Source organism: Salvelinus alpinus, chromosome 5 (assembly GCF_045679555.1).
Source record: "Salvelinus alpinus chromosome 5, SLU_Salpinus.1, whole genome shotgun sequence".
NCBI lineage: Eukaryota > Metazoa > Chordata > Actinopteri > Salmoniformes > Salmonidae > Salvelinus > Salvelinus alpinus.
In genome coordinates, this window is record NC_092090.1 from 4,196,003 (window position 1) to 4,222,173 (window position 26,171).

General features: G+C 46.9%; 1 protein-coding gene across 2 annotated transcripts in view; it reads right to left on the reverse strand.

Annotated features, from left to right (window-relative positions):
* Nucleotides 1-26,171, reverse strand: part of lrp3 (low density lipoprotein receptor-related protein 3) — a 74,779-nt gene that overhangs the window by 8,957 nt on the left and 39,651 nt on the right. For both annotated transcript variants that reach the window (XM_071400394.1, XM_071400395.1), the window contains 4 exons: nt 19,712-19,918; nt 14,318-14,479; nt 7,970-8,073; nt 3,585-3,717 (listed from right to left, as the gene is read on the reverse strand). In XM_071400394.1, coding sequence (XP_071256495.1) covers nt 3,585-3,717; nt 7,970-8,073; nt 14,318-14,479; nt 19,712-19,918 — 606 coding nt within the window. The remainder of the gene's footprint in view (nt 1-3,584; nt 3,718-7,969; nt 8,074-14,317; nt 14,480-19,711; nt 19,919-26,171) is intronic.

The window sequence follows — 26,171 nt, forward strand, 5'->3', positions numbered from 1 at the left end:
GGGTTTAATAGTATATGCTGGTGTCCTGACACACACTAACAGGATATAAAGGGTTTAATAGTATATACTGGTGTCCTGACACACACTAAGTCCTACGGACGTCAGCCTGATTCTATAACCATGACTTTCTCCCAGCACCAAGTCATGTGGAAGTCTCTCTTCACTAATGCTCCTCATCTTCTGAAATCCTGACACAGATGAAAACCCACATTTAGACACTATTACGACCCCCCCCCCCAGACAGACACAGATGAAAACCCACATTTAGACACTATTACGACCCCCCCCAGACAGACACAGATGAAAACCCACATTTAGACACTATTACGACCCCCCCAGACAGACACAGATGAAAACCCACATTTAGAAACTATTACGGAGGAAGACAGAGAGAGAGGTAATGGAGTCTGTCTGGGTAATGGAGTATGTCTGGGTAAAGGAGTCTGTCTGGGTAATGGAGTCTGTCTGGGTAATGGAGTCTGTCTGTGTAATGGAGTCTGTCTGGGTAATGGAGTATGTCTGGGTAAAGGAGTCTGTCTGGGTAATGGAGTCTGTCTGGGTAATGGAGTCTGTCTGGGTAATGGAGTCTGTCTGTCTGGGTAATGGAGTCTGTCTGGGTAATGGAGTATGTCTGGGTAATGGAGTCTGTCTGGGTAAAGGAGTCTGTCTGGGTAATGGAGTCTGTCTGGGTAAAGGAGTCTGTCTGGGTAATGAAGTCTGTCTGGGTAATGGAGTCTGTCTGGGTAATGGAGTCTGTCTGGGTAAGGGAGTCTGGCTGGGTAATGGAGTCTGTCTGGGTAAAGTAGTCTGTCTGGGTAATGGAGTCTGTCTGGGTAATGGAGTCTGTCTGGGTAAAGGAGTCTGTCTGGGTAATGGAGTCTGTCTGGGTAATGGAGTCTGTCTGGGTAAAGGAGTCTGTCTGGGTAATGGAGTCTGTCTGGGTAATGGAGTCTGTCTGGGTAATGGAGTCTGTCTGGGTAATGGAGTCTGTCTGGGTAATGGAGTCTGTCTGGGTAAAGGAGTCTGTCTGGGTAATGGAGTCTGTCTGGGTAATGGAGTCTGTCTGGGTAATGGAGTCTGTCTGGGTAATGGAGTCTGTCTGGGTAATGGAGTCTGTATGGGTAATGGAGTCTGTCTGGGTAATGGAGTCTGTCTGGGTAAAGGAGTCTGTCTGGGTAATGGAGTCTGTCTGGGTAAAGGAGTCTGTCTGGGTAAAGGAGTCTGTCTGGGTAATGGAGTCTGTCTGGTTAACGGAGTCTGTCTGGTTAATGGAGTCTGTCTGGGTAAAGGAGTCTGTCTGGGTAAAGGAGTCTGTCTGGGTAATGGAGTCTGTCTGGGTAATGGAGTCTGTCTGGGTAAAGGAGTCTGTCTGGGTAATGGAGTCTGTCTGGGTAATGGAGTCTGTCTGGGTAAAGGAGTCTGTCTGGGTAATGGAGTCTGTCTGGGTAATGGAGTCTGTCTGGGTAAAGGAGTCTGTCTGGGTAATGGAGTCTGTCTGGGTAAAGGAGTCTGTCTGGGTAATGGAGTCTGTCTGGGTAATGGAGTCTGTCTGGGTAATGGAGTCTGTCTGAGTAATGGAGTCTGTCTGGGTAATGGAGTCTGTCTGGGTAATGGAGTCTGTCTGGGTAATGGAGTCTGTCTGGGTAATGGAGTCTGTCTGGGTAATGGAGTCTGTCTGGGTAAAGGAGTCTGTCTGGGTAATGGAGGCCACTGCTGAGCCACACTCTGTGTCTCAATCTCTGTGTTTCTCTGTCTCTGAGTCTATCTCTGTGTCCATCTCTGTCTATATCTCTGTGTCTATCTCTGTCTATATCTCTGTGTCAATCTCTGTGTCCATTTCTGTGTCTATCTCTGTGTCTATCTCTGTGTCCATTTCTGTGTCCATCTCTGTGTCCATCTCTGTGTCTATCTCTGTGTCCATCTCTGTGTCTATCTCTGTCTATATCTCTGTGTCCATCTCTGTCTATATCTCTGTGTCCATCTCTGTCTATATCTCTGTGTCTATCTCTGTCTATATCTCTGTGTCCATCTCTGTGTCCATCTCTGTGTCCATCCCGGTGTCCATCTCTGTGTCTATCTCTGTGTCCATCTCTGTGTCCATCTCTGTGTCCATCTCTGTGTCCATCTCTGTGTCTATCTCTGTGTCTATATCTCTGTGTCCATCTCTGTGTCCATTTCTGTGTCCATTTCTGTGTCTATCTCTGTGTCCATCTCTGTGTCTATCTCTGTGTCCATCTCTGTGTCCATTTCTGTGTCCATTTCTGTGTCTCTATCTCTGAGTGTCCCTGTGTGTCTCTGTGTGTCTCTCGCTGTGTCTCTATCTCTGTGTGTGTCTCTGTGTGTTTGTGTGTCTCTCATTTTGGACGCAGGCTGGGAGACCGGGCCTCAGACATTTCATTATGGTCTGTCTGGGTATTACAACAGGTCAGAGATCAGTGACCAGGCTGGGAGACCGGGCCTCAGACATTTCATTATGGTCTGTCTGGGTATTACAACAGGTCAGAGATCAGTGACCAGGCTGGGAGACCGGGCCTCAGACATTTCATTATGGTCTGTCTGGGTATTACAACAGGTCAGAGATCAGTGATTAGGCTGGGAGACCGGGCCTCAGACATTTCATTATGGTCTGTCCGGGTATTACAACAGGTCAGAGATCAGTGACCAGGCTGGGAGACCGGGCCTCAGACATTACATTATGGTCTGTCTGGGTATTACAACAGGTCAGAGATCAGTGACCAGGCTGGGAGACCGGGCCTCAGACATTTCATTATGGTCTGTCCGGGTGTAACAACAGGTCAGAGATCAGTGACCAGGCTGGGAGACCGGGCCTCAGACATTTCATTATGGTCTGTCTGGGTATTACAACAGGTCAGAGATCAGTGACCAGAAGGAGACAGCTTTACGTTCAGTCATCTCAACCCGCCACTAAACTAGCAACAGAGGACAGGTAACATCTGTCTAAACGTACCACTTTACATCTCATGTCAGAGACTCTGTTGTAAAATAGAATAACGATCTGTCTAAACGTACCACTTTACATCTCATGTCAGAGACTCTGTTGTAAAATAGAATAACGATCTGTCTAAACGTACCACTTTACATCTCATGTCAGAGACTCTGTTGTAAAATAGAATAACGATCTGTCTAAACGTACCACTTTACATCTCATGTCAGAGACTCTGTTGTAAAATAGAATAACGATCTGTCTAAACGTACCACTTTACATCTCATGTCAGAGACTCTGTTGTAAAATAGAATAACGATCTGTCTAAACGTACCACTTTACATCTTCCTGTCAGAGACTCTGTTGTAAAATAGAATAACGATCTGTCTAAACGTACCACTTTACATCTTCCTGTCAGAGACTCTGTTGTAAGTAGAATAACGATCTCTGAATAGTACTTCACTGCTTTAGTGACAAATGTACATTGAATCATCTCCGTGGTTACAGACTGTAACAATGATTGTTATCAGAGTGCGGTTGTAATATTGTCAGTGTCAGACCTTCCTGTAGCGACAGACACATTTAGACGGGTTGTAATGTATCGTAATACGGAGACTGTAGCAGTCAAACCAGAAGTTACCTGAGTGGGGTTGTACACAGGGAAGTCCTCCACCGGGGGGATGAGGCCCTGGGCGATCAGCTGACCATAGGAGGGCGGAGCCTCCCTCTGAACAAACTCCGCCTCCAGACGGGTCATCTGGGTCTCAAACGCTCTGAGAGAAAGAGAGAGACAGAGAGAGAGAGACAGAGAGAGAGAGACAGAGAGAGAGAGACAGAGAGAGAGAGAGAGACAGAGAGAGAGAGACAGAGAGAGAGAGAGAGAGAGAGAGAGAGAGAGAGAGAGAGAGAGAGAGAGAGAGAGAGAGAGAGAGAGAGAGAGAGAGAGAGAGAGAGAGAGAGAGAAAAATAGAAGTGGTGTATAATTAGCAGAGAATAGAGAATAGAGTTAACATTGCCAAAGCAAGTGAAGTAGATAATAAATAAAAGTTAAATAAACAATACAAATGTATAGTAAATATTACACTCATAGAAGTTCCAAAGAATAAAGACATTTTAAATGTCATATTATGTCTATATACAGTGTTGTAACAATGTACAAATAGTTAAAGTTCAAAGGGAAAATAAATCAACATAAATATGGGTTGTATTTACAATGGTGTTTGTTCTTCACTGGTTGACCTTTTCTTGTGGCAACAGGTCACAAATCTTGCTGCTGTGATGGCACACTGTGGTATTTCACCCAGTAGATATGGGAGTTTATCAAAATCGGGTTTGTTTTCTAATTCTTTGTGGGTCTGTGTAATCTGAGGGAAATATGTGTCTCTAGTATGGTCATACATTTATTTGGCAGGAGGTTAGGAAGTGCAGCTCAGTTTCTCTCTGTTTCTCTGTCTGTCCCTCTGTCCCTCTGTCTGTTTCTCTCTCTGTCCATCTGTCTGTCCCTCTGTCTTTCCCTCTGTCTGTTTCTCTCTCTGTCCATCTGTCTGTCCCTCTGTCTTTCTCTCTGTCTGTTTCTCTCTCTGTCCCTCTGTCCCTCTGTCTGTTTCTCTCTCTGTCCCTCTGTCTGTTTCTCCCTCTGTCCCTCTGTCTGTTTCTCTCTCTGTCCATCTGTCTGTCCCTCTGTCTGTCCCTCTGTCTGTTTCTCTCTGTCCCTCTGTCTGTCCCTCTGTTTCTCTCTCTGTCCATCTGTCTGTCCCTCTGTCCATCTGTCTGTCCCTCTGTCTTTCTCTCTCTGTCCCTCTGTCTGCCTCTCTCTCTCTCTCTCCTCCCTCAGTCCCTCTCTCTCTGTCTGTCTGTCTGTCTGTCTCTTTCTCTCTCTCTCTCTCTCTCTCTCTCTCTCTCTCTCTCTCACTCTCACTCTCACTCTCACTCTCTCTCTCTCTCTCTCTCTCTCTCTCTCTCTCTCTCTCTCTCTCTCTCTCTCTCTCCTCCCTCAGTCCCTCTCTCTCTCTCTCTCTCTCTCTCTCTCTGTCTCTCTCTCTCTCTCCTCCCTCAGTCTCTCTGTCTGTCTCTCTGTCTCTCAATTCAATTCAATTCAATTCAAGGGGCTTTATTGGCATGGGAAACATGTGTTAACATTGCCAAAGCAAGTGAGGTAGATAATATACAAAAGTCAAATAAACAATAAAAATGAACAGTAAACATTACACATACAGAAGTTTCAAAACAATAAAGACATTACAAATGTCATATTATATATATGCAGTGTTGTAACAACGTACAAATGGTTAAAGCACACAAGTTAAAATAAATAAACATAAATATGGGTTGTATTTACAATGGTGTTTGTTCTTCACTGGTTGCCCTTTTCTTGTGGCAACAGGTCACAAATCTTGCTGCTGTGATGGCACACTGTGGAATTTCACCCAGTAGATATGGGAGTTTATCAAAATTGGATTTGTTTTCGAATTCTTTGTGGATCTGTGTAATCTGAGGGAAATATGTCTCTCTAATATGGTCATACATTGGGCAGGAGTTTAGGAAGTGCAGCTCAGTTTCCACCTCATTTTGTGGGCAGTGTGCACATAGCCTGTCTTCTCTTGAGAGCCAGGTCTGCCTACGGCGGCCTTTCTCAATAGCAAGGCTATGCTCACTGAGTCTGTACATAGTCAAAGCTTTCCTTAAGTTTGGGTCAGTCACAGTGGTCAGGTATTCTGCCACTGTGTACTCTCTGTTTAGGGCCAAATAGCATTCTAGTTTGCTCTGTTTTTTTTGTTAATTCTTTCCAATGTGTCAAGTAATTATATTTTTTTCTTCTCATGATTTGATGGTGTCTAATTGTGTTGCTGTCCTGGGGCTTTGTGGCGTCTGTTTGTGTTTGTGAACAGAGCCCCAGGACCAGCTTGCTTAGGGGACTCTTCTCCAGGTTCATCTCTCTGTAGGTGATGGCTTTGTTATGGAAGGTTTGGGAATCGTGTCCTTGTAGGTGGAGGATATTTTTGCAGAATTCTTCATGCAGAGTCTCAATTTGGTGTTTGTCCCATTTTGTGAATTCTTGGTTGGTGAGCGGACCCCAGACCTCACAACCATAAAGGGCAATGGGTTCTATAACTGATTCAAGTATTTTTGATCCAGATCGTAATTGGTATGTCACATTTTATGTTCCTTTTGATGGCATAGAAGGCCCTTCTTGTCTTGTCTCTCAGATCATTCACAGGTTTGTGGAAGTTACCTGTGGCGTTGATGTTTAGGCCGAGGTGTGTATAGTTGTTGTGTGCTCTAGGGCAACGGTGTCTAGATGGAATTAGTATTTGTGCTCCTCGCAATCTCTCTCTCTCTCACTGTATCTCTCTATCAATTAAATTAAATTAAATTCAATTCAAGGGGCTTTATTGGCATGGGAAACATGTGTTAACATTGCCAAAGCAAGTGAGGTAATAATAATATACAAAAGTGAGATAAACAATAAAAATGAACAGTAAACATTACACATACAGAAGTTCCAAAAGAATAAAGACATTACAAATGTCATATTATATATATACAGTGTTGTAACGATGTACAAATGGTTAAAGTACACAAGGTAAAATAAATAAGCATAAATATGGGTTGTATTTACAATGGTGTTTGTTCTTCACTGGTTGACCTTTTCTCTCCCACATCAGTAGGACAGATCAACATAGTGAGTCATGACAGGTCAGACTGCAGAGCCAGAGACAGTTAACCACAGCAGCTACTAACTCCTACTGCTAATTATACACCACTTCTATTCATCTCTCTCTCTCCCTTCTTCCACCTCTCTCTCTCTCTCTCTCTCTCTCTCTCTCTCTCTCTCTCTCTCTCTCTCTCTCTCTCTCTCTCTCTCTCTCTCTCTCTCTCTCCTCTCTCTGTATCTGTATCTCTCTCTCCCCATCTATCTCTCTCTTTCTGTCTCTCTCTCTCTCTCTCTCTCTCTCCCCATCTATCTCTCTCTCTCTCTCTGTATCTCTGTATCTCTCTCTCCTCTCTCTCTCTCTCCCCATCTATCTCTCTCTTTCTGTATCTCTCTCTCCTCTCTCTCTCTCTTTTCTCTCTCTCCTCTCTCTCTCTCTCTCTCTCTCTCTCTCTCTCTCCCTCTCTCTCTCTCTCTCTCTCTCTCTCTCTCTCTCTCTCTCTCTCTCTCTCTCTCATCTCTCCTCTCTCTGTATCTGTATCTCTCTCTCCCCATCTATCTCTCTCTTTCTGTCTCTCTCTCCTCTCTCTCTCCCCATCTGTCTCTCTCTCTCTGTTCTCTCTCTCTGTATCTCTCTCTCTTGCTCTCTCTCACTAACCATCTCCCTTCTCTGTCTTTCTCTTCTATCTCTTTATCCCTTCCTCACTCCATCTCTCTCCCTCTCTTTCTCCAACCCTCTCTCTCTCTCTCCCTCTCTCTGTATCTCTCTCTCTCTCTCTGTCTCTCTCTCTCTCTCTCTCTCTCTGTATCTCTCTCTCTCCTCTCTACAGTTCCACACTGCAGGAGCAGGCCAAGCCTGATCAGCTTACACACACAGAGCTGAGAGGAGTTGAAGGGACTTACATGGTGTCTGGATTAGTAGGGCACCAGCATAGCACCAGCAGAGTAGCATAGCGCTAACTGAGCCGCCATGCTAACAGCCCACCCGCGGGAAATGGGAGCTGAGCGTAGCGGCTAACCACCCAGCAGTAATGGGCTAGCCGCGGCGCTCGTTCTTCATAGCAGGGGTCAGATTAAAGCTGTTTGTTCCCTCTCTCTCTCTCTCTTTCTCTCTCTCTCTCTCTCACTTAGTGGTATGAATAATTAGTGGCTGGGAACCGGGCGGATTTACAAACAAGGGGGGAGCTAATGAACTCAAAATCCAATCAGAGAGAGAGGAGGGAGGGAGGGAAGGAGGGGGATGGGGGAGGAGGGGGAGGGAGGGAGGGAGGGAGGGAGGGAGGGAGGGAGGGAGGGAGGGAGGGAGGGAGGGAGGGAGGGAGGGAGGGAGGGAGGGAGGGAGGGACAGCCAGAGACAGATGAAATCATCCTACCTGTACTCTCTTGTCCGGAGGGAGTAGAGTTTGAAGGCACAGCCCAGCGCGATGACAAGGAGGAGGCCACAGACCAGAGAGCCAATCAGAGCAGCAGTGATCACCTTGAAACAACACAGGCATTCCTGTCATAAAATACATCATAAAACATACTACTACTAGTAATAATACACATTATACAACATACTACTACTAGTAATACAACACATTATACACATACTACTACTAGTAATACAACACATTATACACATACTACTACTAGTAATACAACACATTATATACATACTACTACTAGTAATACAACACATTATAACATACTACTACTAGTAATACAACACATTATACACATACTACTACTAGTAATACAACACATTATATACATACTACTACTAGTAATACAACACATTATAACATACTACTACTAGTAATACAACACATTATACAACATACTACTACTAGTAATACAACACATTATAAACATACTACTACTAGTAATACAACACATTATACACATACTACTACTAGTAATACAACACATTATATACATACTACTACTAGTAATACAACACATTATAACATACTACTACTAGTAATACAATACATTATACAATACATTATAACATACTACTACTAGTAATACAATACATTATACAACATACTACTACTAGTAATACAACACATTATACAACATACTACTACTATTAATAATACGCATTATATACATACTACTACTAGTAATACAACACATTATACAACACATTATAAACATACTACTACTAGTAATAAAATACATCATAAAACACATTATACAACATACTACTACTAGTAATAAAATACATCATAAAACACATTATACAACACACTACAAAAAAAGATTTGAATGCAGATTGGTAGCCAGGTGGCAGGTAGCCCAGCGGTTAGAGTAACCGAAAGGTCGCTAGTTTGAATCCCGAAGCCGACAAGGTGAAACATCTGCCCTTGAGCAAAGCACTTAACCCTAATTGCTTCAGGGGCACTGGACAATGGTGATCCTGGCCGTGACCCCACTCTCTGAGGGTCTCAGGGGGAGATGGGATAGACCCTGGCCGTGACCCCACTCTCTGAGGGTGTCAGGGGGAGATGGGATAGACCCTGGCCTTGACCCCACTCTCTGAGGGTGTCAGGGGGAGATGAGATAGACCCTGGCCGTGACCCCACTCTCTGAGGGTCTCAGGGGGAGATGGGATAGACCCTGGCCGTGACCCCACTCTCTGAGGGTCTCAGGGGGAGAGGGGATAGACCCTGGCCGTGACCCCACTCTCCGAGGGTGTCAGGGGGAGATGGGATAGACCCTGGCTGTGACCCCACTCTCTGAGGGTGTCAGGGGGAGATGGGATAGACCCTGGCCGTGACCCCACTCTCTGAGGGTGTCAGGGGGAGATGGGATAGACCCTGGCCGTGACCCCACTCTCTGAGGGTGTCAGGGGGAGATGGGATAGACCCTGGCCTTGACCCCACTCTCTGAGGGTGTCAGGGGGAGATGGGATAGACCCTGGCCGTGACCCCACTCTCTGAGGGTGTCAGGGGGAGATGGGATAGACCCTGGCCTTGACCCCACTCTCCGAGGGTGTCAGGGGGAGATGGGATAGACCCTGGCTGTGACCCCACTCTCCGAGGGTGTCAGGGGGAGATGGGATAGACCCTGGCTGTGACCCCACTCTCCGAGGGTGTCAGGGGGAGATGGGATAGACCCTGGCCTTGACCCCACTCTCTGAGGGTCTCAGGGGGAGATGGGATAGACCCTGGCTGTGACCCCACTCTCTGAGGGTGTCAGGGGGAGATGGGATAGACCCTGGCTGTGACCCCACTCTCTGAGGGTGTCAGGGGGAGATGGGATAGACCCTGGCTGTGACCCCACTCTCCGAGGGTCTCAGGGGGAGATGGGATAGACCCTGGCCGTGACCCCACTCTCTGAGGGTGTCAGGGGGAGATGGGATAGACCCTGGCCGTGACCCCACTCTCCGAGGGTGTCAGGGGGAGATGGGATAGACCCTGGCTGTGACCCCACTCTCCGAGGGTGTCAGGGGGAGATGGGATAGACCCTGGCCTTGACCCCACTCTCTGAGGGTCTCAGGGGGAGATGGGATAGACCCTGGCTGTGACCCCACTCTCTGAGGGTGTCAGGGGGAGATGGGATAGACCCTGGCTGTGACCCCACTCTCTGAGGGTGTCAGGGGGAGATGGGATAGACCCTGGCTGTGACCCCACTCTCCGAGGGTCTCAGGGGGAGATGGGATAGACCCTGGCCGTGACCCCACTCTCTGAGGGTGTCAGGGGGAGATGGGATAGACCCTGGCCTTGACCCCACTCTCTGAGGGTGTCAGGGGGAGATGGGATAGACCCTGGCTGTGACCCCACTCTCTGAGGGTGTCAGGGGGAGATGGGATAGACCCTGGCTGTGACCCCACTCTCTGAGGGTGTCAGGGGGAGATGGGATAGACCCTGGCTGTGACCCCACTCTCCGAGGGAGTCAGGGGGAGATGGGATAGACCCTGGCTGTGACCCCACTCTCCGAGGGAGTCAGGGGGAGATGGGATAGACCCTGGCTGTGACCCCACTCTCTGAGGGTGTCAGGGGGAGATTGGATAGACCCTGGCTGTGACCCCACTCTCCGAAGGGTCTCAGGGGGAGATGGGATAGACCCTGGCCGTGACCCCACTCTCTGAGGGTGTCAGGGGGAGATGGGATAGACCCTGGCCGTGACCCCACTCTCTGAGGGTGTCAGGGGGAGATGGGATAGACCCTGGCTGTGACCCCACTCTCTGAGGGTGTCAGGGGGAGATGGGATAGACCCTGGCTGTGACCCCACTCTCTGAGGGTGTCAGGGGGAGATGGGATAGACCCTGGCTGTGACCCCACTCTCCGAGGGAGTCAGGGGGAGATGGGATAGACCCTGGCTGTGACCCCACTCTCCGAGGGAGTCAGGGGGAGATGGGATAGACCCTGGCTGTGACCCCACTCTCTGAGGGTGTCAGGGGGAGATGGGATAGACCCTGGCTGTGACCCCACTCTCCGAGGGTCTCAGGGGGAGATGGGATAGACCCTGGCCGTGACCCCACTCTCCGAGGGAGTCAGGGGGAGATGGGATAGACCCTGGCTGTGACCCCACTCTCTGAGGGTGTCAGGGGGAGATGGGATAGACCCTGGCTGTGACCCCACTCTCTGAGGGTGTCAGGGGGAGATGGGATAGACCCTGGCTGTGACCCCACTCTCCGAGGGTCTCAGGGGGAGATGGGATAGACCCTGGCCGTGACCCCACTCTCTGAGGGTGTCAGGGGGAGATGGGATAGACCCTGGCCGTGACCCCACTCTCTGAGGGTGTCAGGGGGAGATGGGATAGACCCTGGCTGTGACCCCACTCTCTGAGGGTGTCAGGGGGAGATGGAATAGACCCTGGCTGTGACCCCACTCTCTGAGGGTGTCAGGGGGAGATGGGATAGACCCTGGCTGTGACCCCACTCTCTGAGGGTGTCAGGGGGAGATGGGATAGACCCTGGCTGTGACCCCACTCTCCGAGGGTCTCAGGGGGAGATGGGATAGACCCTGGCTGTGACCCCACTCTCCGAGGGTGTCAGGGGGAGATGGGATAGACCCTGGCTGTGACCCCACTCTCCGAGGGTCTCAGGGGGAGATGGGATAGACCCTGGCTGTGACCCCACTCTCCGAGGGTGTCAGGGGGAGATGGGATAGACCCTGGCTGTGACCCCACTCTCCGAGGGTCTCAGGGGGAGATGGGATAGACCCTGGCTGTGACCCCACTCTCTGAGGGTCTCAGGGGGAGATGGGATAGACCCTGGCCTTGACCCCACTCTCTGAGGGTGTCAGGGGGAGATGGGATAGACCCTGGCCTTGACCCCACTCTCTGAGGGTGTCAGGGGGAGATGGGATAGACCCTGGCTGTGACCCCACTCTCCGAGGGTCTCAGGGGGAGATGGGATAGACCCTGGCTGTGACCCCACTCTCTGAGGGTCTCAGGGGGAGATGGGATAGACCCTGGCCTTGACCCCACTCTCTGAGGGTGTCAGGGGGAGATGGGATAGACCCTGGCCTTGACCCCACTCTCTGAGGGTGTCAGGGGGAGATGGGATAGACCCTGGCCGTGACCCCACTCTCTGAGGGTCTCAGGGGGAGATGGGATAGACCCTGGCCTTGACCCCACTCTCTGAGGGTGTCAGGGGGAGATGGGATAGACCCTGGCCGTGACCCCACTCTCTGAGGGTCTCAGGGGGAGATGGGATAGACCCTGGCCGTGACCCCACTCTCTGAGGGTCTCAGGGGGAGATGGGATAGACCCTGGCCGTGACCCCACTCTCTGAGGGTCTCAGGGGGAGATGGGATAGACCCTGGCCGTGACCCCACTCTCTGAGGGTGTCAGGGGGAGATGGGATAGACCCTGGCCGTGACCCCACTCTCTGAGGGTGTCAGGGGGAGATGGGATAGACCCTGTCCGTGACCCCACTCTCTGAGGGTGTCAGGGGGAGATGGGATAGACCCTGGCCGTGACCCCACTCTCTGAGGGTGTCAGGAGGAGATGGGATAGACCCTGGCCGTGACCCCACTCTCTGAGGGTGTCAGGGGGAGATGGGATAGACCCTGGCCGTGACCCCACTCTCTGAGGGTGTCAGGGGGAGATGGGATAGACCCTGGCTGTGACCCCACTCTCTGAGGGTGTCAGGGGGAGATGAAATAGACCCTGGCTTCGACCCCACTCTCTGAGGGTTTCTCAGGGGGAGATGGGATAGACCCTGGCCTTGACCCCACTCTCCGAGGGTGTCAGGGGGAGATGGGATAGACCCTGGCCGTGACCCCACTCTCTGAGGGTGTCAGGGGGAGATGGGATAGACCCTGTCCGTGACCCCACTCTCTGAGGGTGTCAGGAGGAGATGGGATAGACCCTGGCCGTGACCCCACTCTCTGAGGGTGTCAGGGGGAGATGGGATAGACCCTGGCCGTGACCCCACTCTCTGAGGGTCTCAGGGGGAGATGGGATAGACCCTGGCCTTGACCCCACTCTCTGAGGGTGTCAGGGGGAGATGGGATAGACCCTGGCTTTGACCCCACTCTCTGAGGGTTTCTCAGGGGGAGATGGGATAGACCCTGGCCTTGACCCCACTCTCCGAGGGTGTCAGGGGGAGATGGGATAGACCCTGGCCGTGACCCCACTCTCTGAGGGTGTCAGGGGGAGATGGGATAGACCCTGGCCTTGACCCCACTCTCTGAGGGTGTCAGGGGGAGATGGGATAGACCCTGGCCGTGACCCCACTCTCTGAGGGTGTCAGGGGGAGATGGGATAGACCCTGGCCGTGACCCCACTCTCTGAGGGTGTCAGGGGGAGATGGGATAGACCCTGGCCTTGACCCCACTCTCTGAGGGTGTCAGGGGGAGATGGGATAGGCCCTGGCCGTGACCCCACTCTCTGAGGGTGTCAGGGGGAGATGGGATAGACCCTGGCCGTGACCCCACTCTCTGAGGGTGTCAGGGGGAGATGGGATAGACCCTGGCCTTGACCCCACTCTCTGAGGGTGTCAGGGGGAGATGGGATAGACCCTGGCCGTGACCCCACTCTCTGAGGGTGTCAGGGGGAGATGGGATAGACCCTGGCCGTGACCCCACTCTCTGAGGGTGTCAGGGGGAGATGGGATAGACCCTGGCCTTGACCCCACTCTCTGAGGGTGTCAGGGGGAGATGGGATAGACCCTGGCCGTGACCCCACTCTCTGAGGGTGTCAGGGGGAGATGGGATAGACCCTGGCCGTGACCCCACTCTCTGAGGGTGTCAGGGGGAGATGGGATAGACCCTGGCCTTGACCCCACTCTCTGAGGGTGTCAGGGGGAGATGGGATAGGCCCTGGCCGTGACCCCACTCTCTGAGGGTGTCAGGGGGAGATGGGATAGACCCTGGCCGTGACCCCACTCTCTGAGGGTGTCAGGGGGAGATGGGATAGACCCTGGCCTTGACCCCACTCTCTGAGGGTGTCAGGGGGAGATGGGATAGACCCTGGCTGTGACCCCACTCTCTGAGGGTGTCTGGGGGAGATGGGATAGACCCTGGCCGTGACCCCACTCTCTGAGGGTGTCAGGGGGAGATGGGATAGACCCTGGCCTTGACCCCACTCTCTGAGGGTGTCAGGGGGAGATGGGATAGACCCTGGCCGTGACCCCACTCTCTGAGGGTTAGACCCCGGCCTTGACCCCACTCTCTAAGGGTGTCAGGGGGCGTTGGGATATGCAAGAAACACACGTGTATAATATGCACATTTGTTAAATAGGACAAATGTAAAGCACCCATCAAATGCTGTTTTTTCTGTACCTTCCTGGGTACAGCTCCCAAACAGTCCCTCTCGTCACTCCCGTCCAGACAGTCCTCCTGGCCGTCGCAGCGCCACGTCTCGAAGATACACAGGTTGGTGCCACAGTGGAAGTTACCCGGCTGGCAGGCAAAACAGTTCTTCTCATCAGAACCATCTGGGCACTGGAACGGAGGAACGGAGGAACGGGTGAACGGGTGAACGGGTGAACGAATGAGAGATACTGATGTATATTTACAACCAAATGGAACGGATGAACGGGTGAACGGGTGAACGGGTGAACGGATTAACGGGTGAATGGATGAGAGATACTGCTGTATATTTACAACCAAAACATAGTAGAAACATTTCCACTGTGGTCCAACAATGGAAAAATATCAGCATGTTGTCTTCCTCAGTGTGTATATTATATTATATTGATCAGCATGTTGTCTTCCTCAGTGTGTATATTATATTATATTGATCAGCATGTTGTCTTCCTCAGTGTGTATATTATATTGATCAGTATGTTGTCTTCCTCAGCGTGTATATTATATTATATTGATCAGCATGTTGTCTTCCTCAGTGTGTATATTATATTATATTGATCAGCATGTTGTCTTCCTCAGTGTGTATATTATATTATATTGATCAGCATGTTGTCTTCCTCAGTGTGTATATTATATTATATTGATCAGTATGTTGTCTTCCTCAGTGTGTATATTATATTATATTGATCAGTATGTTGTCTTCCTCAGTGTGTATATTATATTATATTGATCAGTATGTTGTCTTCCTCAGTGTGTATATTATATTATATTGATCAGTATGTTGTCTTCCTCAGTGTGTATATTATATTATATTGATCAGCATGTTGTCTTCCTCAGTGTGTATATTATATTATATTGATCAGTATGTTGTCTTCCTCAGTGTGTATATTATATTATATTGATCAGTATGTTGTCTTCCTCAGTGTGTATATTATATTATATTGATCAGTATGTTGTCTTCCTCAGTGTGTATATTATATTATATTGATCAGCATGTTGTCTTCCTCAGTGTGTATATTATATTATATTATATTGATCAGTATGTTGTCTTCCTCAGTGTGTATATTATATTATATTGATCAGCATGTTGTCTTCCTCAGTGTGTATATTATATTGATCAGTATGTTGTCTTCCTCAGTGTGTATATTATATTATATTGATCAGTATGTTGTCTTCCTCAGTGTGTATATTATATTATATTGATCAGTATTTTGTCTTCCTCAGTGTGTATATTATATTATATTGATCAGCATGTTGTCTTCCTCAGTGTGTATATTATATTGATCAGTATGTTGTCTTCCTCAGTGTGTATATTATATTATATTGATCAGTATGTTGTCTTCCTCAGTGTGTATATTATATTGATCAGTATGTTGTCTTCCTCAGTGTGTATATTATATTATATTGATCAGCAAGTTGTCTTCCTCAGTGTGTATATTATATTACATTGATCAGTATGTTGTCTTCCTCAGTGTGTATATTATATTATATTGATCAGTATGTTGTCTTCCTCAGTGTGTATATTATATTGATCAGTATGTTGTCTTCCTCAGTGTGTATATTATATTATATTGATCAGCATGTTGTCTTCCTCAGTGTGTATATTATATTATATTGATCAGCATGTTGTCTTCCTCAGTGTGTATATTATATTATATTGATCAGTATGTTGTCTTCCTCAGTGTGTATATTATATTATATTGATCAGCATGTTGTCTTCCTCAGTGTGTATATTATATTATATTGATCAGCATGTTGTCTTCCTCAGTGTGTATATTATATTATATTGATCAGTATTTTGTCTTCCTCAGTGTGTATATTATATTGATCAGTATGTTGTCTTCCTCAGTGTGTATATTATATTATATTGATCAGTATGTTGTCTTCCTCAGTGTGTATATTATATTATATTGATCAGCATGTTGTCTTCCTCAGTGTGTATATTATATTATATTGATCAGTATGTTGTCTTCCTCAGTGTGTATATTATATTGATCAGCATGGTGTCTTCCTCAGTGTGTATATTATATTATATTGATCAGCATGTTGTCTTCCTCAGTGTGTATATTATATTATATTGATCAGTATGTTGTCTTCCTCAGTGTGTATATTATATTGATCAGCATGTTGTCTTCCTCAGTGTGTATATTATATTATATTGATCAGTATGTTGTCTTCCTCAGTGTGTATATTATATTATATTGATCAGCATGTTGTCTTCCTCAGTGTGTATATTATATTATATTGATCAGTATGTTGTCTTCCTCAGTGTGTATATTATATTGATCAGTATGTTGTCTTCCTCTGTGTGTATATTATATTATATTGATCAGCATGTTGTCTTCCTCAGTGTGTATATTATATTATTTTGATCAGCATGTTGTCTTCCTCAGTGTGTATATTATATTATATTGATCAGTATGTTGTCTTCCTCAGTGTGTATATTATATTATATTGATCAGTATGTTGTCTTCCTCAGTGTGTATATTATATTATATTGATCAGCATGTTGTCTTCCTCAGTGTGTATATTATATTGATCAGTATGTTGTCTTCCTCAGTGTGTATATTATATTATATTGATCAGTATGTTGTCTTCCTCAGTGTGTATATTATATTGATCAGTATGTTGTCTTCCTCAGTGTGTATATTATATTATATTGATCAGCATGTTGTCTTCCTCAGTGTGTATATTATATTATATTGATCAGTATGTTGTCTTCCTCAGTGTGTATATTATATTATATTGATCAGTATGTTGTCTTCCTCAGTGTGTATATTATATTATCTTGATCAGTATGTTGTCTTCCTCAGTGTGTATATTATATTATATTGATCAGTATGTTGTCTTCCTCAGTGTGTATATTATATTATATTGATCAGTATGTTGTCTTCCTCAGTGTGTATATTATATTGATCAGTATGTTGTCTTCCTCAGTGTGTATATTATATTATATTGATCAGCATGTTGTCTTCCTCAGTGTGTATATTATATTATATTGATCAGCATGTTGTCTTCCTCAGTGTGTATATTATATTATATTGATCAGCATGTTGTCTTCCTCAGTGTGTATATTATATTATATTGATCAGTATGTTGTCTTCCTCAGTGTGTATATTATATTATATTGATCAGTATGTTGTCTTCCTCAGTGTGTATATTATATTGATCAGTATGTTGTCTTCCTCAGTGTGTATATTATATTGATCAGCATGTTGTCTTCCTCAGTGTGTATATTATATTGATCAGTATGTTGTCTTCCTCAGTGTGCTACCAGGCTGTGTTGCTACCATGCTGTGTTGCTACCATGCTGTGTTGCTGCCATGCTGTGTTGCTAATATGCTGTGTTGCTACCATGCGGTGTTGCTACCATGCTGTGTTGCTACCATGCGGTGTTGTCATGTGTTGCTGCCATGTTGTGTTGCTACCATGTTGTGTTGCTACCATGCTGTGTTGCTACCATGCTGTGTTGCTACCATGCAGTGTTGCTACCATGCTGGCTACCATGCTGTGTTGCTACCATGCTGGCTACCATGCTGTGTTGCTACCATGCAGTGTTGCTACCATGCTGTGTTGCTACCATGCTGTGTTGCTACCATGTTGTGTTGCTACCATGCTGTGTTGCTACCATGTTGTGTTGCTACCATGTTGTGTTGCTGCCATGCTGTGTTGCTACCATGCTGTATTGCTGCCATGCTGTGTTGCTACCATGCTGTGTTGCTACCATGCTGTGTTGTCATGTGTTGCTGCCATGCTATGTTGTTGTCTTAGGTCTCTCTTTATGTAGTGTTGTGATGTCTCTCTTGTCGTATATGTGTGTTTTGTCCTATATTTTTATTTAATTTATTTTTATTTTTAATCCCAGCCCCCGTCCCCGCATGAGGCATTCTGCCTTTTGGTAGGCCGTCATTATAAATAAGAATTTATTCTTAACTGACTTGTCCTATAAAAGGTTCAATAAATAATAAATAAAAATAAATTTAAAAAATTCCTTCCTCTCCGGCTACTTGACTATCTTTATAGTGATTGGTTGTATTGATCCACCACCCAGAGTGTAATTAATAACTTCACCAACTTTAAAGGGATAGTCAATGTATTTTTTACATGTTTACCCATCTACCAATAGGTGCCCTTCTTTGCGAGGCGTTGGAAAACCTCCCTGGTCTTTGTGGTTGAATCAGTGTTTGTAATTCACAGCTCAAACTGAGGGACCTTACAGATAATTGTACGTGTGGGGTACAGAGATAAGGTAGTCGTTCATAAATCATTTTAAACACTATTATTACAGACAGACTTTATTATGTGACTTGTTAAAGCACATTTTTACTCCTGAACTTATTTAGGCCAAAACAAAGGGGTTGAATACTTATTGACTCAAGACATTCCAGCTTTTAATTTTTTATACATTTTTGTAAACATTTAGAAAAACATAATTCCACTTTGACATCATGGAGTATTGTGGGTAGGCCAGTAAAGACAAAATCTAAATTGAATCCATTTTAAATTCAGACGGGAAAAAGTCAAGGGGTGTGACTAAGTCAAGGGGTGTGACTAAGTCAAGGGGTGTGACTAAGTCAAGGGGTGTGACTAAGTCAAGGGGTGTGACTAAGTCAAGGGGTGTGACTAAGTCAAGGGGTGTGACTAAGTCAAGGGGTGTGACTAAGTCAAGGGGTGTGACTAAGTCAAGGGGTGTGACTAAGTCAAGGGGTGTGACTAAGTCAAGGGGTGTGACTAAGTCAAGGGGTGTGACTAAGTCAAGGGGTGTGACTACTTTCTGAAGGCTCTGTAGCCAATAGGAATTGTCAGAAGGTCTACATCAAAGATAACACAATAACGTATCTGGGTTGTCTTCCAAAAACAGAAGAATTAAGCAACTAAATAGATTATTTTCAATTCCCTGCGCTCTTTTATATTAATTCCTTATGTCACTATTTCATTTGAATTTATTTTAATCTTGATCTTTATTGAGTAAAGGGCCGTCACTAAGCATTTCACCGTTATTAAATAATAATTCGATTAGATGTATTAAAAAGCTTGCCTGTTTCGACACAACGATCATTAGAAACATACACAGAAAATAGACCGTAACTAGAATGTGTTCAATTCAAGGGTCTCTCTCCTAGACCCAGGATTTTAGCACAATGATTTTTTAATCAGAATTGTACAATAGGACAATAAAGTAAATCAAATCAAATCAAATGTATTTATATAGCCCTTCGTACATCAGCTGATATCTCAAAGTGCTGTACAGAAACCCAGCCTAAAACCCCCAAACAGCAAGCAATGCAGGTGTAGAAGCACGTGTAGAAGCAGGTGTAGGTGCAGGTGTAGAAGTATTGATTGATTGATTGATTGATTGATTGATACCTTCTTCTGGTTGTTACATCTTTCCGAGGCAGGGTAGCAGGCCCCGCTGCCCCCCTCACAGGGGTACTCGCCCTCCTGGCAGACCGGGCAGTCCTCCTCGTCGCGCCCCGTAGGGCAGTGCCAGTACCCGTCACAGCGCTGGCGCTCAGAGTAACAGCCCTGGTCCTCTCCGCACGGGTGTTCCCCAGGGAAACAGTAACCTTTCACCTGCAGGACAGGAACTGTCTTCATGAAGTCATCATCATCTGGTCAGGATAAACTCTGGGTACTAGAGTTCTGCCTGGTCTGGATAAACTCTGGGTACTAGTCTTCTGCCTGGTCTGGATAAACTCTGGGTACTAGTCTTCTGCCTGGTCAGGATAAACTCTGGGTACTAGTCATAGACTTCTGCCTGGTCAGGATAAACTCTGGGTACTAGTCATAGACTTCTGCCTGGTCAGGATAAACTCTGGCTACTAGTCATAGACTTCTGTCTGGTCAGGATAAACTCTGGGTACTAGTCATCTGCCTGGTCAGGATAAACTCTGGGTACTAGTCATAGACTTCTGGTTGGTCAGGATAAACTCTGGGTACTAGTCATAGACTTCTGGTTGGTCAGGATAAACTCTGGGTACTAGTCTTCTGCCTGGTCAGGATAAACTCTGGGTACTAGTCATAGACTTCTGCCTGGTCAGGATAAACTCTGGGTACTAGTCATAGACTTCTGCCTGGTCAGGATAAACTCTGGGTACTAGTCATCTGCCTGGTCAGGATAAACTCTGGGTACTAGTCATAGACTTCTGGTTGGTCAGGATAAACTCTGGGTACTAGTCATAGACTTCTGGTTGGTCAGGATAAACTCTGGGTACTAGTCTTCTGCCTGGTCAGGATAAACTCTGGGTACTAGTCATAGACTTCTGCCTGGTCAGGATAAACTCTGGGTACTAGTCATAGACTTCTGCCTGGTCAGGATAAACTCTGGGTACTAGTCATAGACTTCTGTCTGGTCAGGATAAACTCTGGGTACTAGTCATAGACTTCTGCCTGGTCAGGATAAACTCTGGGTACTAGTCATAGACTTCTGCCTGGTCAGGATAAACTCTGGGTACTAGTCATAGACTTCTGTCTGGTCTGGATAAACTCTGGGTAGTAGTCATAGACTTCTGTCTGGTCAGGATAAACTCTGGGTACTAGTCATAGTCTTCTGCCTGGTCAGGATAAACTCTGGGTACTAGTCATAGACTTCTGCCTGGTCAGGATAAACTCTGGGTACTAGTCATAGACTTCTGCCTGGTCAGGATAAACTCTGGGTACTAGTCATAGTCTTCTGCCTGGTCAGGATAAACTCTGGGTACTAGTCATAGTCTTCTGCCTGGTCAGGATAAACTCTGGGTACTAGTCATAGACTTCTGCCTGGTCAGGATAAACTCTGGGTACTAGTCATAGTCTTCTGCCTGGTCAGGATAAACTCTGGGTACTAGTCATAGTCTTCTGCCTGGTCAGGATAAACTCTGGGTACTAGTCATAGACTTCTGTCTGGTCAGGATAAACTCTGGGTACTAGTCATAGTCTTCTGCCTGGTCAGGATAAACTCTGGGTACTAGTCTTCTGTCTGGTCAGGATAAACTCTGGGTACTAGTCTTCTGCCTGGTCAGGATAAACTCTGGATACTAGTCATAGTCTTCTGCCTGGTCAGGATAAACTCTGGGTACTAGTCATAGACTTCTGCCTGGTCAGGATAAACTCTGGGTACTAGTCATAGACTTCTGCCTGGTCAGGATAAACTCTGGATACTAGTCATAGACTTCTGCCTGGTCAGGATAAACTCTGGATACTAGTCATAGTCTTCTGCCTGGTCAGGATAAACTCTGGGTACTAGTCATAGTCTTCTGCCTGGTCAGGATAAACTCTGGGTACTAGTCATAGACTTCTGCCTGGTCAGGATAAACTCTGGGTACTAGTCATAGACTTCTGCCTGGTCAGGATAAACTCTGGGTACTAGTCATAGTCTTCTGCCTGGTCAGGATAAACTCTGGGTACTAGTCTTCTGTCTGGTCAGGATAAACTCTGGGTACTAGTCTTCTGCCTGGTCTGGATAAACTCTGGGTACTAGTCTTCTGCCTGGTCTGGATAAACTCTGGGTACTAGTCATAGTCTTCTGCCTGGTCAGGATAAACTCTGGGTACTAGTCTTCTGTCGGGTCAGGATAAACTCTGGGTACTAGTCTTCTGCCTGGTCTGGATAAACTCTGGGTACTAGTCATAGTCTTCTGTCTGGTCAGGATAAACTCTGGGTACTAGTCATAGTCTTCTGCCTGGTCAGGATAAACTCTGGGTACTAGTCATAGACTTCTGCCTGGTCAGGATAAACTCTGGGTACTAGTCTTCTGTCTGGTCAGGATAAACTCTGGGTACTAGTCATAGACTTCTGTCTGGTCAGGATAAACTCTGGGTACTAGTCTTCTGTCTGGTCAGGATAAACTCTGGGTACTAGTCTTCTGTCTGGTCAGGATAAACTCTGGGTACTAGTCTTCTGCCTGGTCAGGATAAACTCTGGGTACTAGTCATAGACTTCTGTCTGGTCAGGATAAACTCTGGGTACTAGTCATAGTCTTCTGCCTGGTCAGGATAAACTCTGGGTACTAGTCATAGTCTTCTGTCTGGTCAGGATAAACTCTGGGTACTAGTCTTCTGTCTGGTCAGGATAAACTCTGGGTACTAGTCTTCTGCCTGGTCAGGATAAACTCTGGGTACTAGTCTTCTGTCTGGTCAGGATAAACTCTGGGTACTAGTCTTCTGTCTGGTCAGGATAAACTCTGGGTACTAGTCTTCTGCCTGGTCAGGATAAACTCTGGGTACTAGTCATAGTCTTCTGTCTGGTCAGGATAAACTCTGGGTACTAGTCATAGACTTCTGCCTGGTCAGGATAAACTCTGGATACTAGTCATAGACTTCTGCCTGGTCTGGATAAACTCTGGGTACTAGTCATAGACTTCTGCCTGGTCAGGATAAACTCTGGGTACTAGTCATAGTCGTCTGCCTGGTCAGGATAAACTCTGGGTACTAGTCATAGACTTCTGCCTGGTCTGGATAAACTCTGGATACTAGTCATAGACTTCTGCCTGGTCAGGATAAACTCTGGGTACTAGTCATAGACTTCTGCCTGGTCAGGATAAACTCTGGGTACTAGTCATAGTCTTCTGCCTGGTCAGGATAAACTCTGGGTACTAGTCTTCTGTCTGGTCAGGATAAACTCTGGGTACTAGTCTTCTGCCTGGTCTGGATAAACTCTGGGTACTAGTCATAGTCTTCTGCCTGGTCAGGATAAACTCTGGGTACTAGTCATAGTCTTCTGCCTGGTCAGGATAAACTCTGGGTACTAGTCATAGACTTCTGCCTGGTCAGGATAAACTCTGGGTACTAGTCTTCTGTCTGGTCAGGATAAACTCTGGGTACTAGTCTTCTGCCTGGTCAGGATAAACTCTGGGTACTAGTCATAGTCTTCTGTCTGGTCAGGATAAACTCTGGGTACTAGTCATAGACTTCTGTCTGGTCAGGATAAACTCTGGGTACTAGTCATAGTCTTCTGTCTGGTCAGGATAAACTCTGGGTACTAGTCTTCTGTCTGGTCAGGATAAACTCTGGGTACTAGTCTTCTGCCTGGTCAGGATAAACTCTGGGTACTAGTCATAGACTTCTGTCTGGTCAGGATAAACTCTGGGTACTAGTCATAGTCTTCTGTCTGGTCAGGATAAACTCTGGGTACTAGTCTTCTGTCTGGTCAGGATAAACTCTGGGTACTAGTCTTCTGCCTGGTCAGGATAAACTCTGGGTACTAGTCTTCTGTCTGGTCAGGATAAACTCTGGGTACTAGTCTTCTGTCTGGTCAGGATAAACTCTGGGTACTAGTCTTCTGCCTGGTCAGGATAAACTCTGGGTACTAGTCATAGTCTTCTGTCTGGTCAGGATAAACTCTGGGTACTAGTCATAGACTTCTGCCTGGTCAGGATAAACTCTGGATACTAGTCATAGACTTCTGCCTGGTCTGGATAAACTCTGGGTACTAGTCATAGACTTCTGCCTGGTCAGGATAAACTCTGGGTACTAGTCATAGTCGTCTGCCTGGTCAGGATAAACTCTGGGTACTAGTCATAGACTTCTGCCTGGTCTGGATAAACTCTGGATACTAGTCATAGACTTCTGCCTGGTCTGGATAAACTCTGGGTACTAGTCATAGACTTCTGCCTGGTCAGGATAAACTCTGGGTACTAGTCATAGTCGTCTGCCTGGTCAGGATAAACTCTGGGTACTAGTCATAGTCTTCTGCCTGGTCAGGATAAACTCTGGGTACTAGTCATAGACTTCTGCCTGGTCAGGATAAACTCTGGGTACTAGTCTTCTGCCTGGTCTGGATAAACTCTGGGTACTAGTCATAGTCTTCTGCCTGGTCAGGATAAACTCTGGGTACTAGTCATAGACTTCTGTCTGGTCAGGATAAACTCTGGGTACTAGTCATAGACTTCTGTCTGGTCAGGATAAACTCTGGGTACTAGTCATAGACTTCTGCCTGGTCTGGATAAACTCTGGGTACTAGTCATAGACTTCTGGTTGGTCAGGATAAACTCTGGGTACTAGTCTTCTGTCTGGTCAGGATAAACTCTGGGTACTAGTCATAGTCTTCTGCCTGGTCAGGATAAACTCTGGGTACTAGTCATAGACTTCTGCCTGGTCTGGATAAACTCTGCGTACTAGTCATAGACTTCTCCCTGGTCAGGATAAACTCTGGGTACTAGTCATAGACTTCTGCCTGGTCAGGATAAACTCTGGGTACTAGTCATAGACTTCTGCCTGGTCTGGATAAACTCTGGGTACTAGTCATAGACTTCTGCCTGGTCAGGATAAACTCTGGGTACTAGTCTTCTGTCTGGTCAGGATAAACTCTGGGCCATACCAATGACAATTCAAAACACAAAACACAAAACACATGAAAACAAAACAGAGCTCTTCATCATCAAGAAAACCATTTACAATCCCAGTGTGTATACCATTTACAATCCTGTCCCAAATCTAATCTACCTGGTATGTAGCGTGGAACCCATGGCCGGGCTGTCTGGGGTTAGGGTCAGGGTTAGGGTCAGGGTTAGCCTACCTGGTATGTAGCGTTGTGGTGTTAGGGTCAGGGTTAGCCTACCTGGTATGTAGCGTTGCGGTGTTAGGGTCAGGGTTAGCCTACCTGGTATGTAGTGTTGTGGTGTTAGGGTCAGGGTCAGGGTTAGCCTACCTGGTATGTAGCATTGTGGTGATAGGGTCAGGGTTAGCCTACCTGGTATGTAGCGTTGCGGTGTTAGGGTCAGGGTTAGCCTACCTGGTATGTAGCGTTGTGGTGTTAGGGTCAGGGTCAGGGTTAGCCTACCTGTATGTAGTGTTGTGGTGTTAGGGTCAGGGTTAGCCTACCTGGTATGTAGCGTTGTGGTGATAGGGTCAGGGTTAGCCTACCTGGTATGTAGCGTTGCGGTGTTAGGGTCAGGGTTAGCCTACCTGGTATGTAGCGTTGTCGTGTTAGGGTCAGGGTCAGGGTTAGCCTACCTGGTATGTAGTGTTCTGGTGTTAGGGTCAGGGTTAGGGTCAGGGTTAGCCTACCTGGTATGTAGCGTTGTCGTGTTAGGGTCAGGGTCAGGGTTAGCCTACCTGGTATGTAGTGTTGTGGTGTTAGGGTCAGGGTTAGCCTACCTGGTATGTAGCGTTGTGGTGATAGGGTCAGGGTTAGGGTCAGGGTTAGCCTACCTGGTATGTAGTGTTGTGGTGTTAGGGTCAGGGTTAGGGTCAGGGTTAGGGTCAGCCTACCTGGTATGTAGCGTTGTGGTGTTAGGGTCAGGGTTAAGGTCAGGGTTAGCCTACCTGGTATGTAGCATTGTGGTGTTAGGGTCAGGGTTAAGGTCAGGGTTAGGGTCAGGGTTAGGGTCAGGGTTAGCCTACCTGGTATGTAGCGTTGTGGTGTTAGGGTCAGGGTTAGGGTTAGGGTTAGGGTCAGGGTTAAGGTCAGGGTTAAGGTCAGGGTTAGGGTCAGGGTTAGGGTCAGGGTTAAGGTCAGGGTTAGGGTCAGGGTTAAGGTCAGGTTTAGGGTCAGGGTTAGGGTCAGGGTTAAGGTCAGGGTTAGGGTCAGGGTTAGGGTTAGGGTCAGGGTTAGGGTTAGGGTCAGGGTTAGGGTTAGGGTTAGGGTCAGGGTTAAGGTTAGGGTTAGGGTCAGGGTTAGCCTACCTGGTATGTAGCGTTGTGGTGTTAGGGTCAGGGTTAGCCTACCTGGTATGTAGCGTTGCGGTGTTAGGGTCAGGGTTAGCCTACCTGGTATGTAGCATTGTGGTGTTAGGGTCAGGGTTAGCCTACCTGGTATGTAGCGTTGAACCCATGCCCAGGGCTGAGTGGTGTTAGGGTCAGGGTTAGGGTTAGGGTTAGGGTCAGGGTTAAGGTCAGGTTTAGGGTCA